The sequence below is a fragment of the Poeciliopsis prolifica genome, unplaced genomic scaffold (assembly GCF_027474105.1).
Source record: "Poeciliopsis prolifica strain line A6 unplaced genomic scaffold, Auburn_PproV2 SCAFFOLD004, whole genome shotgun sequence".
NCBI lineage: Eukaryota > Metazoa > Chordata > Actinopteri > Cyprinodontiformes > Poeciliidae > Poeciliopsis > Poeciliopsis prolifica.
Window position 1 is genome coordinate 18,518,417 of NW_026562379.1, and position 13,259 is coordinate 18,531,675.

Genomic DNA, 13,259 nt, shown 5'->3' on the forward strand with positions numbered 1-13,259 from the left:
TTCTTTTGAAAGCAACAGAAAACCAAATGAAAGCAGAAAGCCGTGCAAAATGTGGCTGCGTTACCATGGCATGGTCATCTGGGCGAACGCCACGCGGCTCTTCTGTCCGCCCGACAGGCTGGCCACCGGCCGTGTGGCCAGCTCCCCGGTGATCCCGTAACCTCCCAGCTGGTGCCGGTACTCCTCCTCCGTCCGACCTGCGGCACAAACACAGCGGCCAATCAGGGCTCGCCGCCCGGCCACGGGTCGCGGATTGGTTGTCACCATGGTTACCAGGAAACTTGTTAAGGAGCAACTCCACGGCACAGACGTTCAGGTCCAGCTGGTCCACGTGATGCTGACTGAAGTAACCGATCTTCAAGTTCCTGACAAACAGACGGCAGTTAAACAAAAAACCAAAGGCTGCCTCCAAATTCCCCAGATTCTCTAACCGCAGCATAAAAAGGCATCAAATGTTCTCGTAACTAATCACAAACAAGCCCTCATCCAATCAAAACCGATCAAAACGTTCTCCTGATCGAACAGTAAAAACAGGTTCTACAGTTCAACAAAAAAAATTGATCTGAAAATGAAACTTCAACAAGTAAAGGTTCCCCAATCAAAGTCTAAAGATACTGCAATCAGAGTTTAAACCTTTCTGATTAAACATTTGATCAGAAACATTTATTTAACCGTTAACAGAGATTATTAGTTTATATTCAGCCAATCTGATTGGACGCCAGGCGGCCTCACCTGTGAGCTTGTCTGATGCCACTGACTGGCGTCAAGTCGTCCATCAGCAGTTTGAGGATGGTACTTTTACCAGCACCATTTTCACCAACCTGCCAGCAAAACCAGTTCAGAGTTGATGCTGTAAGTCTTGGACTGGGCGACTTTCTGATGAACTGATGATACATACGATGCAGATGCGAGACTCGAGGTCAGCCGACAGGTTAAGTCCGGAGAAGAGCGGCTGATCTCGACTGTAGTAAAACTCCACTTCATCTAACTGAAGAATAGGGGGAGACAACTTCTCAAAGTTATCTGGAAACCTACAAGAAAACAGGAAATTATTAATCCATAAGCAGCAGCATCTCTTCTCTGGTGGATCTTCCAGTTTGTGAAGGCCTGATCTTCTTACCTCAAAGTGGTCTCCGATTCCTTCTGAACTGGTTTCAGCTCCGGTCTGCAGGACACAACAAGTTACATCAGCAGGAGAAGCAACGCAACTCCAGAAATAGTAAAACACAAAACACAATGTCCATGAAAAACACAAAGAGAAACAACATGAGGTCAGGATGGGAACTTACAGCTTTTCCAGGAGTTTGATCTTACTCTGGACCTGGGCAGCTCTGTTGGCGTTGTACCGAAATCTGTCAATAAAAACCTGAAACAAAAACACTAAGTGTTAGTTTGCACTCGGGGTCCCTTCAAGTTTTAGCTTGAGCCTGTGGCAGCTTCAGGACTTAGCCTGGGCCCAGGGCAGCTTCAGGACTTAGCCTGGGCCCAGGGCAGCTTCAGGACTTAGCCTAGGCCCTGTAGTGTCTTGTTGGACCCGGTCGTACCTGTATGTGTTGCCTGTACTGCATCTGGGCCTCGTACTCTCGGTGCTGGTTCTTCAGGCGATCCTCTTTGGTCTTCAGGAAGTTCTCGTAGTCGCCTCGGTAAGTGTCCAGCCTCTGCGAGTGCAGGTGGATGATGTCTGTCGCCACGGCATTCAGGAAGTTTCTGTCGTGGGAGACGACCAAGATGGTGGACTGCCACGTCTGAGGGGGACGAGTCATTCAGCTCACATTAGCTTGCGGCTAATGACTCCATTGTTTCCTATGAGTGATGCTATGGCTACAGACCTGCAGGTAGTTCTCCAGCCACAGAATAGCTCTGATGTCCAACATGTTGGTCGGCTCTGAAACACACAGTCATAAGAGGACGTTCAAGAGGGCGGGGCTAGATGGGGCAGGGCCAGTTAGGACTGGGGTAAATGGGGCCGGGGTAGATGGGGTAACTTACCGTCCAGCAGCAGCAGGTCAGGTCTGGTGGAGGAAACACAGACAGGTAAATCAGGGATCATGTGACCTGACGGAGAGGAAACGTTGGAAACTCACCGAGCGAAGAGCGCCCTGGCCAGCGCCAGCCTCATGCGCCACCCTCCAGAGAACTCCCTGCACACAGAGACCATGCAGGTTCCGAAAGGTCCAGACACAGAAAACCAACAACGTCTGATCGTTACTCACTTGGTGGGCTGCTGTTGCATTCTGGGAGAAAACCCGAGACCAGCCAGGATGACGGAGGCTCTGATTGGACGATAAGATGCAGACGGGATAAAGAATCGTTCCAGTACCAGGCTTTGTGCAACTAATGTGTTGCCGTAGTTACCGTGCCGGGGCCTTGTCGGCTTCGATCTCCTCTAGTTTGGCATAGATCTCCGACAATCGCACACTCTCCATCCCGTCGGCCCTAAAATGACAACGACTCAACGTCACAGTTCGTGCTGAGACGAAATCCCTCGCCATAACCTTAGCTTGATCTTACGTTCCGTTGGCGATTCGCGCGTTGAGCCGCCGCTCCTCGCCAAGCAGGTCCTCGCGCTTCGTGTCGCTCTCTAGCACGCTCTGCAGTGCTATCGTGTCGTCTCCTGCCACTTCCTGCTCCACATGCAGGATGGAGATGTGGGCCGGTACTCGCAGGTTCCTGCTAGCTAGCATCTTCAGCAGCGTGGTCTTCCCCAGTCCGTTCCGACCAATCAGACCGTACCGCCGGCCCGACGCCAGGGACAGCTCCGCCCCCTGCAGCAGACATCTGAGAGCAACAACAACACATGAAATGAAGCACGATTTTAAACGGCGCCACCTGCTGGCTGTGATGAAGGCAGTTCTCACCTCTCTCCAAATGAAATGTCAAAGTTCTCAATTCGGATGTCGTAGCTGCGGTTCTTCCCCGACTGGTCGGCGCGGCTTTCCTTCTTATTGCTAGCCTGACTGGCTGACGCCTCCTCCAGAACCCTGGAGGACAGGAGAGAGAAGACAGGAGAGAGAACAAGTGGAGACAGGCAAGAGAAGAGAAAGATGAGTAAATCTGAATGGAGACAGGTAAGGACAGATCCTGTCACTCAGTGACTCACGGCGGACCGGTGGCTTTCTGAGTATCCCTCTCGGTCCTGCGCTCATTCTTGGCTTTCAGCTTGGCTTCAGCTTTTTCCAGCTTCTTGGCATCGACTGTCTGGAGAGCGACAAGAACACAGAGGCAGAAGGTCAGAGGTCATTAGAACCCATTTCTCCAGCAGGCCAGGGGGAACCACAGAGGCTGAGGTTGCTGTAAGGTCAGTAAGTAAATATGAGTGCAGACTCACCGTGTTCTGGGGACGTTTCATCATCCAGATTCCCTGGATGTCCTTGGCTGTTGAGACTGAGGAGAACCACACAGATCAACATCAGGCTGATAAAAACCAAAGGAAACAACTCGTCAAACCTGGGCGGCCATCTTAGAGCCGTCCAACATTACCAGAGTCCGCGGACATCTGAGAGAGCTGCACTGGAGCGTCCAGCAGCATCTGCTTCTGAGCATGATGATGGTTGTTCCTGGAAGCACAAACCCAACGTTTACCTCCTGATCATCATCATCATGACAGACCAATCACACAGAGGGATCTCACAGCTTCAGGGTGTTGAACATCTGCAGGCAGATGTCTCTGATGTCGTCCTCGTTTTTACTGTCAGCAGAAACGTCCTGCAGGACGCCACCGATGGCGTCAAACACCTCCTCGCCATCCTCAAAGTCAGGGGCGCTGCTGTCCAATACACCTGCAGGACATTACCATGGTTACACTCCTGTCAGCTGGACCACGCTTCCATGCATGGAAACCCTCTGGTTTTACATCTCCAAAGTTTCTCCTGGCAAAGGTTGACCTCTGACCCTCCCAGCTACAGCAGCTAATGTGAGGGGTCACAATGTTGTGTCTGAGTCATACTTTGCCAGTGATGCTAACTTTAAAACAATCACATGACAGAAAGGACCCGACACGTGCTGAGTCTGAGTAGAGCCCTGTTTGTAGTCCAACCTCATCCGTATCACTTACTTTCCTACAAACATGGCGCCCGGTTGCCTGCTGTTCTGAAGGGCCCCGAATGGCAGCTGCTGTGGTTCTAATTCTGACCCGGATTCAGCCCGAGCCTGGCGCGGGTCGGCGCTCCCTGAGTCTCTCGGCTCTGGCTCAATCACCCCGGGGAGCCGAGCCGCCAGAGAGCCGCGGCTGCCCGGGTCACAGACGCACTAAAGGCCGCTGTGTGGGTACCAACCGGAGCCGGCGGCCGCTGCCTTCGTTCCCGCCTCCCGGCTCCAAGCGGCTATAAGCTGCCGGCTCACAGCTACTCTTTCCCCGGTGTCTCACCTGTGATGTAGTCGAAGAGCTCCGTGTCAATCTCAGGAAACTCTCTCTTCAGGATGTCCACGTACGTCGCCATGATACCCGGCCCTGGACACCACTGAAGTGCGCATGCGCCAGAATGCGACACCGCTCAGGATTATGGGGGATGAAGTTTATTGGTTCCGTTACGTCACGCGAGATGCCTCTCAAATTCAAATTCCATTTCTCATGCTTTTCTAAATGGAAAAGATTCCATAAATATTTACTAAATATAAATTAAAAAATCAGATGTACAAAGACGCAAATCTTTCTGTGTGCCAGATAAGTTTCATAATTTTATTTTGATTGTTCCTAAACTTTCATCTTAAACGAGCCGTTTGATCAAAACTGTAATTTAATTATTTAATCACAATTAATCATTTTAGTATTTATAAATTATCTTAATGGATTTTCCAACTTGAAAATTCGAATTTTCAAGTTCTCATTACAAACGGGAGTCGTACTGTATAGTACTATTAGGAGTACTATTCAGTACTCTTTATGATCAGTCTATTTTAGTTATAAGTGCTTGAATACACTAATATTTCTCCTTGAGCTGTGTTACAGTATGGTTTTATTGATAGTAATATGCAGTAGTACCCCAGGGGGCAAGTATATAGCACTATTTTGTCAGTATGTAGTTTTGTGTTCATGTCAATGGTATCAATAATTATATAAAACAATACTTATAACTCTGTAGCACTGTAGTAGAATTAGTTTCTCGTATACAGCAGTATTTGGCATCAGTCTAATACTGCTAATGGGAATATGCAATAATATTGGTGGTTTGTCTTTAGTAATGTATTAGTATTAGCATACAGTGGCATTTCCACTCACTGTGGTAAAATATAGAAATACTGTGATCAGTCTAGAGTGTAGTACTCTAGTTGTATCAACAGTATTAATATTTATTTCAGTTTGTAGTAAGTTTGTAATACTGTATAAAATGCGTAGCAGGCTATAATTGTGTACTTTAGCATTGTGCCTTGGCTGTAGTGCAGTACGTGTTAGTATACAGTGGTTTATATGGTCACTTTGTAGCACAACATCAATATCACAGTCAGCCTGTAGGATTGCGTTAGTGTTAGCAGTAATACACAGTCATTTGTATGATCATTTTGTAATACTGTAATATTATAAAGCAGTACAGTGGTATTTTGTATCAGTGGTATTAATAGCAGCACAAAAAAATATTTCTGAGTCTGCAGTATTCTAGTAGTATAAGTATATGGCTGTATTTGGGATCAAACTACAGTATATTAGTGGGAATATACTATAGCATATGTGCTTTGCCAGTTAGTGTACAGTATTTTTGGTCACTCTGTAGCATCGCTGTAATTTAGGGAAGTATGATTGGTCTGTAGTTTTATATTTGTATCTGTAGAATACAGCAATAATTGTAATAAGTCTTAAATACCAAATTGCTACTAGAGTATATAAGTATTTGGTGTCAGTCAATAGTATTGTGACAGTACACTACTCTACAAGTACAAGGCTATACAGAAATATGTGTAGTCATTACGTAATAATGCATTAATATACAGCAGTACTATGTAGTACTAGTAACTGTTTCTGGTCAGTTTGCGCTTCCTCCTCGCGCCGCACTGCGCATGCTCCTCTCCACAGCAGCCGTTAGCATCGGGGGCTAACAGCCGGAGCGTGTAATGGCGGCCTCGGTGTTACTGGGGTCTGCGGAAAGCGCCGGACTTAACTTCACGGTCGGAGCCGGTGGCAATGCTATCCTCGGAAACTCTAATGGACTGGGCCAGCCGGGCCCAGCGTCCTGGAACCGCTCCCTGGACCGGGCGCTGGAAGAAGCGTCGGTTAGCGGCTGTCTGAACCTCAGCGGCAGGAAGCTGAAGGAGTTTCCCCGGAGCGCCGCCAACCACGACCTGACCGACACCGTCCGGGCCGGTAAGTGAGGTCCAAAAGCGGCCAGCAGAACATAGAGACGGACTGAGCTCTGCTGGGAGTGGTGAGATGGTTTGGAGGGGTGTTTTAGGGGACTTCATCGGGCGAAAAGTTGAATCCAAGTTGCAGTTCCAGAGGAGGAGGATGGAAAACAGTGAGGGCCGGTGTTGTGACAAACTGCGAGCCCCGGCTACATGAGGTCCGGCTTCCTCTTCTCTCAGCGGCGTCACACCGCTCATTGGTCGCTAACCGCTCAGATCAGATAGAAAAAGGGATGTTTGGTTGTTTTTTCCAGGGGTCAAAATTTAAAATAATCTCCGTCATGGAGGAACCTCTGCTAACTCTGCTTAGCACTGGTTACCAGTGTTCCCAGTTAACACTGGCCGTATGACGCTGGTATTATGACTGTTATAATTTGAATCTACTCTGCTTCAGGATGGTTTCTCGTGAAGGTGAGGCCGGGGGACGGGCTGTTTATCAGGGTAACAGATGATGACAGCACACCGGTTAAACACAAACAGCCGGTTTTATTCTGCAGTCTCTGGTGATTCAGCTGGTCCGAGGTTCGGTTCGGATCAGACCCTGTAGGAAAGGTGAAGACACACCTGTGCGGCTTTGTTGTTTTGTTTTGAACGCCTACTGCTGGCTCCGCCCCTTTGGGACGGTGTGGATCAGGAAACAAGCGCCCCCCTCAAAGAGCCAAATCAGCCGATTATTGATCAGGCATAACACAGATGAACTAAATTATGATTTATTTTAATCATTCAAACACATAAAGCGTGATCTATGAAGCTCCACTGAAGATGGGAGAGATGGGGAGAAAAGGGAGCAAAAGATGATGAAATTGTAGGTAAAAATACAGGAAGATTGATTACAATGTGCTTATTTTGGGGTTCAGTGTGGTCGGGGAGGGGCATAACAGAGCAGATGTAGGCTCCCTTTGTTTGTGTCGGACTGTGATGGAGGAGGAAACTCAGCAGGAACTCCATCATCTGCACGGCTTCATTTCTTCTTTTTTATTTTATTCTTTGTGTTTTCTATTGAGTCTGGTTTTTGATTGTGTGCAACTGGAAGCATTTTGATCTTACTTTTTATACTTTTTGACAGTTGTTATGGTGGTAACCAGGGGAACAAGGCTTTGCTTTCACAAACAGGAGCAGCTGATTAGCATCTCAGAGTTCTGAGATAACACCTGAACTACAACCCAAAACCCCAGAGGAGATCATCTCCACTGCCCTGACATGGAGCTGCTAGCATGTTATCACTATCTTCGGTCAGAGGCCTCTTCAGATTCGTTGCAAACTAAACTGCTGCTGGAGATTCTTAATGACTTTTTGAAGATACTTGGATGATCCCACAACAGTTAACTTTCCTTCAGGATGAATGAAGTGTTTCCAAACAGGCCAGATTGATCATTTTAAAGCCGTTTCATCCATCTACGGTAACGTTGGACTGTTGGGTTACGATTGTAACCGATGCTGAACACACTGGTTGCCCTGAAGGAGGTTCTGCCTCTGGTTCTGTCCCTGCTATAAACAGGAACACCTGGTTACCAGCGAATAGAGCGCGCTCATATCACTCTCTATTAACTGAGCGCGCTCAGATCGTTCTCCGCTAACAGGGCGTGCTTCGATCGCCTTCCTAACCGCTCTGACAGCAGCTGTTCTCTCTGCGGTTCCTGTCAGATCAAACTGAAACCCAACTCTGTGGTTTTGGTCTGTGGTTCACCACTCTCCCTCAGCAGTTCAAACTACGTTACCCAGAACTCCCGGCTGCAGCTCCATCTCTCCCAGAATCTGAGCCGAAGGCCTGGTGGCAAACAAACAAACAGGAAGTCCCCCAACGAACCACTTCCTGTTTGTGATGGTGGATTGATGAGCATCACCAGCTGCTGTTAAAAACAAGGAAGCTGAGGTTACCGTGGTGATGAGTGCCTCCTGCAGCCCTCACAGCTGCTCTGATAAATATAGCATCTGTGGGTCGGCTCTGCATCGTGTCGCTGGCAGAGGAGTCAGCGGTGAGTGACGGTGGGAGGAGAACAACGGCAACAGAGAGGAGTCCTGGCGATTCAGCAAAATCACTTCTATTTAATCTGGAGTCAGAAACCAGAGCCATCTGATGATTAATCACCAGAACCAGAACCAGCGTCTAACTGAACTGTGTGTGTCCAGATCTGTCCCGGAACCGGCTGTCGGAGCTTCCTCTGGAGGTCTGCCTCTTTGTGTCTCTGGAGTATCTGAACCTGTACCAGAACTGCCTGAGATCTCTGCCAGACGGCCTGGTGAACCTGCAGGCCCTGACACACCTGAACCTCAGGTCACACACACACACACACACACACACACACACACACACACACACACACACACACACACACACACACACACACACACACACACACACACACACACACACACACACACACACACACACACACACAAATGTCCGCCAACTTGCAAATGCATTGCAAGGTTCAAAGTTTGCAATGCATTGTAAAGTTTGAGGTTTTATCCCGTTGTCTCCATCTGTAAGGGTGTAGAGAACTTGAAGACAGGAAATGGATCTGCTGTGTAAACAGACTTCAAAATAAGAGCATGAATATAAACATCTAATCATCTTAAAGAATTAATAAGCAAAACTTCTACAAAAATTTCTGAACTACGCAGAGTTGTGCATCAGCTGATGCAACTACTCTAGATGCAATGCATCAGTTACAAACATTTTCAATCTGTCTGTGTGCGTCATCTCTGTAAAATAAGCTAGCATGAGGAATGAAATAAATTAGTACTTTAGGATTTATCTGGGTTAGTAAAGAGTTAGTAAAGGGCTAAGTTAAAAACTAGCTCTGTTATTGTTAGCACAGCTAATCATTTAAATTTCTCTAAATTTTATTTAGAAAAAGCTAATGTTGCTAAGCCTTTTCTAAATTATCTTCACTATTATTAACACTTCGAAATTTATCTTTCAAATTGTACGCAGAAGAAGTTACTGTAAATGCAACCAAAGTTTCCAAAAATGCTAAGTTAAAAACTAGCTTTGTTATTAGTAACAGAGATCATTTTAAGTTAGCACTTGGGAATTTATCTAGAAATTTAATACGGGGAAGATAGGTGCAAAATGTTTTAAAGCTTAGTAAAAGCAGCAAACCGCTAGGCTAAACGTTTGGCCTGCTGTTTATTTTTAGCTTACTGCTTTAGAATTCATCTGGAAAAATGTATTTAAAGGAAGATAAATGCACGAATAACTTTCAAAGTTAGCAAAATGCTAAGTTAAAACTTAGCCTTGCCATTAGCGGTTGAGTAATCTAAACCGCTGCTGACCCGGCCGTCTGTCTATCCTCCTCCAGTCGGAACCAGCTGTCCGTCCTGCCGGCCGTCGTCTGCAGCCTCCCTCTAAAGGTTCTGATCGCCTCCAACAACAAACTGGTTTCTCTGCCAGAGGAACTGGGCCAGCTGAGACACCTCACCGAACTGGTGAGTACGGTTCCTGATGGACCCATTATTGATCAGAACTTTAGTTCGGTTCTGATCTCTTTCTGTCGGTTCCGGCAGGATGTGAGCTGTAACGAGATCCGGACGTTACCGTCCCAAGTGGGTCAGCTGGAGGCTCTGAGAGACCTGAACATCCGGAGGAACCACCTGGTCCGACTCCCTTCAGGTAAATTCACTCAGAGGGTCCAGCTGGGAGCAAAACCAGAACCGGATCAGAACCATGTGGCTGTTTTCAGAGCTGGCTGAGCTTCCTCTGGTGCGCCTCGACTTCTCCTGCAACAAAGTGATCTCCATTCCCGTCTGCTACCGCGGCCTGACCCAGCTGCAGGCCATCATCCTGGACAACAACCCGCTGCAGAGCCCGCCCGCACAGGTACGCAGGAAGTGACATCACAGCTGCTGCTCTGCGGCTGAGCCTAATGCCGTTCTGTCCTGTAGATCTGCATCAAGGGGAAGGTCCACATCTTCAAGTTCCTGAACCTGGAGGCCAGTAAGACCACGCCGGAGCTGCCCGAGTTCGACAGGAGACCTCTGACCTCCTGGTCTGACCCCACACACACACGCACTGTAATGCTGCTCCTTCAGAATAAAAGCCTCATGACTGACTGCAGCTGTGTCTCGGCAGTGTTGACGAGGCGTATTCAGGGCGACCATATGGCGCATTGGACTCGGGCTTCAACAGCGTGGACAGTGGAGACAAGCGGTGGCTGGGCAACGAGGTCAGACCGTACTGCTGGATCTGAGCCGTCCGGTTCCGATCCGGAGCTCTGATCCGTCCTGCAAAGACATTAACAGAACCCCGTCTTCTGTTCCAGGTTTCAGAGGAACCGTCAGAGCTGCCGGTCAGAGACCAGAGGCGAGCCGGACCAGGAGGACATGTGCTGCCCAATGGGACATGTGAGACTCACTCAGCCGTCCACAGACTCACTTCCTTGCTTCCTACACTTTTCCTCCTCACTTCCTACTCTCATCCTCCTCACTTCCTTCACTTTTCCTCCTCACTTCCTCCTCACTTCCTCCTCTCATCCTCCTCACTTCCTCCTCTGTCCCCAGCAGACGGGGAGCTGGAGCAGATAGACTTCATCGACAGCTGTGTGGAGGAGGAAGAGGAAGGGAAGCGCCGTTCAGTCGGAGCAGACCGGAGCAGCCTCAGCTCTCAGTTCATGGCATACATCGAGAGACGCATCACCAGGGAGGTGAGGCTCCGCCCCCTCCTGCTGGAGGCTTTCATTCAGCCTGCATCAATCAGGAAACGTTGTTGACCTAAGCGGGACAGATCTTATTTTGAAAAGCGCTAATTTCCGGTTCATGTCCTCAGGGTTCCCCAGTGAAGAACAGCTTGGCTCGGGCGGAAGACATGAAGAGACACAGCAGGTTAATGAAAACACCAGGCCCCAATCACTTCAATCTGTGTGTCCTCACTTCCTGTCTCACTTTCTGTCTGACTTTCTGTCTCTCTCAGAAACATGGCCGACGGCGTCTCGGCGTCTTCGAGCTCCCAGAGCCAGGTATGACGATGGAGTCGTCTGACGGGACGCATTAGCGGCAAACCGGCACCTCATGTCCTTATCCGTGTTTTTCCAGAGAGCTGGTTCTGGTTCTGGTTCCAGTTCTGGTTCTGGAGGTGTGGAGAGGATGAGAAGGGAGGCTCAGCTCGCCGCTCTGAAATACGACGAAGAGCGGCAGAAGAACCGTTCTCTCCAGAGAGACAGCGTCACCAGCTACTCCAAGGTACATAATCAGGCACTCAGACTCTAACCAGTTTAACCAGCAGGGGGCGTCTCTAACTGGTCAAGCTGTTGTTTTGCAGCATAAAGCAGCTCCGAGCCCGTCCATGTCCAGTCCAGAACCTGAGGTGAGTCAGTCTTCATTTCTTACTCGTTTACCTGCAGACCCTCTTCTTCTTCGTGTTGATTGGACAGCGCAGAGCCGTAGCCCCGCCCCTGTGTTTAGGCCACACCCCTTTGTGTCTGTTGATGTGTGTCTGGTGTTTGTTGTCAGAACGTCTACCCCTCCAGGCGCTCCACCCACACAGATGACTCCGCCCTCATCATGGTAAGAGCTTGTAGCTCCACCCACAAGCTCGCATCTCATTAACGGTTTCCAAAATAAAAGCATGCAAAGGGATCAGTGGGTTTTCTGCATGTGACATCACAGATTGCACTCTGTTGGTTTCTGGTCCAAAGATGAAAGAAAACCTCTTCCTTCTGGTTTCTGACCTCTGACCCTGACCTGACCTCTGTCCCTCTGTTTTTGCATGTTGATTTAAATTGTTGATACTTCCTCTTCCCTACTGGTTTCCTGTCTGGTTTTGCTCTCGCAGCACCTGGACACACCTTCTCCCGGGTGTGTCCAGGTGTGTAACAGTCCTGTGTTTTGTCTTCTCAGCAGGGGGAGGACAGAGCCACCTTGTCTCCTACAGGTAAGAGCAAAACCAACCTGAATCCTGCACTAACCTCACCTACAGTCCCGCCCACTCTGAGCCTTCTGTTTTCTCTCAGCCAATCAATCGCCTTCGTACCCTGGCTCAGGAGGCGGGACTTCCAGTCGGACGTCCAGCCTGCGGCCGGAGAGCTTCCTGTATCGCCTCGGTCAGAGGGACGAGAAGAGAAAAGGTGAGTGTATTTTCACCTGCAATATTGAATGGATATGTGAATGTTATCGCAAGGTTTTCTGGGTAAATAAAACCAAAACAAACCTGCTAGCCTAGCGCTAGCAGCAGAAATGGCTCCTGGTCTTTAGCCAAAGATGGAAAACATCTGTAGCTGGAGTGTGACTGTTCCCTCTCTGCCCTGCAGGGGACGCTGTCGCTGCGCCACCTCAACCCAAAGAGGAAGCTCCTGCTGCTCCTCCTCTGGTGGGCGAAGACGCAGTGCTGGTGGAGCAGCTCAGGAAGGTACGTAGCTCCGCCTCCTCCGCCTTTACTGCTCTGTGTTTGGTCTGCTCACCAACTCTCTCCTCCAACCCAGAACATCGAGGCCCGCCTGAAGGTGGCGCTGCCGAGCGACCTGGGCGCCGCCCTGACGGACGGCGTGGTGCTGTGCCACCTGGCCAATCACGTGAGGCCGCGCTCCGTCCCCAGCATCCACGTCCCGTCCCCCGCTGTGGTGAGTGTCTCTGATTGGTCAGTCGATGCTGCTGCCCCAGCTGACCTCCGCTGACCTCTCTCTGTCCCTGCAGCCTAAGCTCACCATGGCCAAGTGTCGCCGCAACGTGGAGAACTTCCTGGAGGCGTGTCGCAGGATCGGAGTCCCACAGGTAAACACACACCTTGGAGGCGGAGGCTGAATCCAAACCAGTCAGACTGCAGACAGTAGGGAGGACGAGCTAAACATCAACACTAATACATAGATACCTATCAGACCGGCAGCCCAACCAGGAGCTTAAAAGCTTCCTGTGTTGAGCCATTCAGTCTGTAATTCACCACAGTGTGGAATAACAACTGAAGACAAATAATAATAATAAAAAATCCTTCT

General features: G+C 49.1%; 2 protein-coding genes across 6 annotated transcripts in view; one reads left to right on the plus strand and one right to left on the minus strand.

The window, feature by feature from the left end:
• abcf3 (ATP-binding cassette, sub-family F (GCN20), member 3) overlaps positions 1–4,468 on the minus strand; it is a 6,119-nt gene extending 1,651 nt beyond the window's left edge. The window contains exons 1-19 of the mRNA XM_055029030.1: positions 4,367–4,468; positions 3,632–3,779; positions 3,481–3,557; positions 3,329–3,384; positions 3,101–3,198; positions 2,859–2,981; positions 2,512–2,778; positions 2,356–2,436; positions 2,214–2,273; positions 2,085–2,141; positions 1,990–2,012; positions 1,830–1,885; positions 1,545–1,745; positions 1,290–1,366; positions 1,121–1,165; positions 899–1,031; positions 733–821; positions 274–365; positions 65–197 (exon numbers count right to left, since the gene is read on the minus strand). Of these exons, the coding sequence (XP_054885005.1) occupies positions 65–197; positions 274–365; positions 733–821; positions 899–1,031; positions 1,121–1,165; positions 1,290–1,366; positions 1,545–1,745; positions 1,830–1,885; positions 1,990–2,012; positions 2,085–2,141; positions 2,214–2,273; positions 2,356–2,436; positions 2,512–2,778; positions 2,859–2,981; positions 3,101–3,198; positions 3,329–3,384; positions 3,481–3,557; positions 3,632–3,779; positions 4,367–4,439 (1,889 nt within the window). The 5' untranslated portion in view covers positions 4,440–4,468. The remainder of the gene's footprint in view (positions 1–64; positions 198–273; positions 366–732; positions 822–898; positions 1,032–1,120; positions 1,166–1,289; positions 1,367–1,544; positions 1,746–1,829; positions 1,886–1,989; positions 2,013–2,084; positions 2,142–2,213; positions 2,274–2,355; positions 2,437–2,511; positions 2,779–2,858; positions 2,982–3,100; positions 3,199–3,328; positions 3,385–3,480; positions 3,558–3,631; positions 3,780–4,366) is intronic.
• Positions 4,469–5,988: 1,520 nt separating this feature from the next.
• The window catches only part of lrch3 (leucine-rich repeats and calponin homology (CH) domain containing 3), a 45,438-nt gene continuing 38,167 nt past the window's right edge, over positions 5,989–13,259 (plus strand). For 3 of the 5 annotated variants that reach the window (XR_008605882.1, XM_055028717.1, XM_055028715.1), the window contains exons 1-19: positions 5,989–6,295; positions 8,464–8,608; positions 9,639–9,765; positions 9,844–9,949; positions 10,020–10,156; positions 10,222–10,325; positions 10,409–10,502; positions 10,599–10,680; positions 10,837–10,979; positions 11,102–11,157; positions 11,246–11,291; positions 11,368–11,514; positions 11,594–11,638; positions 11,785–11,838; positions 12,172–12,205; positions 12,285–12,398; positions 12,582–12,679; positions 12,753–12,890; positions 12,964–13,041. Coding sequence is in view for 4 of the 5 variants with exons in the window: in XM_055028717.1 (XP_054884692.1) it covers positions 6,046–6,295; positions 8,464–8,608; positions 9,639–9,765; positions 9,844–9,949; positions 10,020–10,156; positions 10,222–10,325; positions 10,409–10,502; positions 10,599–10,680; positions 10,837–10,979; positions 11,102–11,157; positions 11,246–11,291; positions 11,368–11,514; positions 11,594–11,638; positions 11,785–11,838; positions 12,172–12,205; positions 12,285–12,398; positions 12,582–12,679; positions 12,753–12,890; positions 12,964–13,041 (1,998 nt within the window). In the remaining variant the exon portion in view is untranslated. The remainder of the gene's footprint in view (positions 6,296–8,463; positions 8,609–9,638; positions 9,766–9,843; positions 9,950–10,019; positions 10,157–10,221; positions 10,326–10,408; positions 10,503–10,598; positions 10,681–10,836; positions 10,980–11,101; positions 11,158–11,245; positions 11,292–11,367; positions 11,515–11,593; positions 11,639–11,784; positions 11,839–12,171; positions 12,206–12,284; positions 12,399–12,581; positions 12,680–12,752; positions 12,891–12,963; positions 13,042–13,259) is intronic. The other 2 variants (XM_055028716.1, XM_055028719.1) reach the window with 2 other exon arrangements.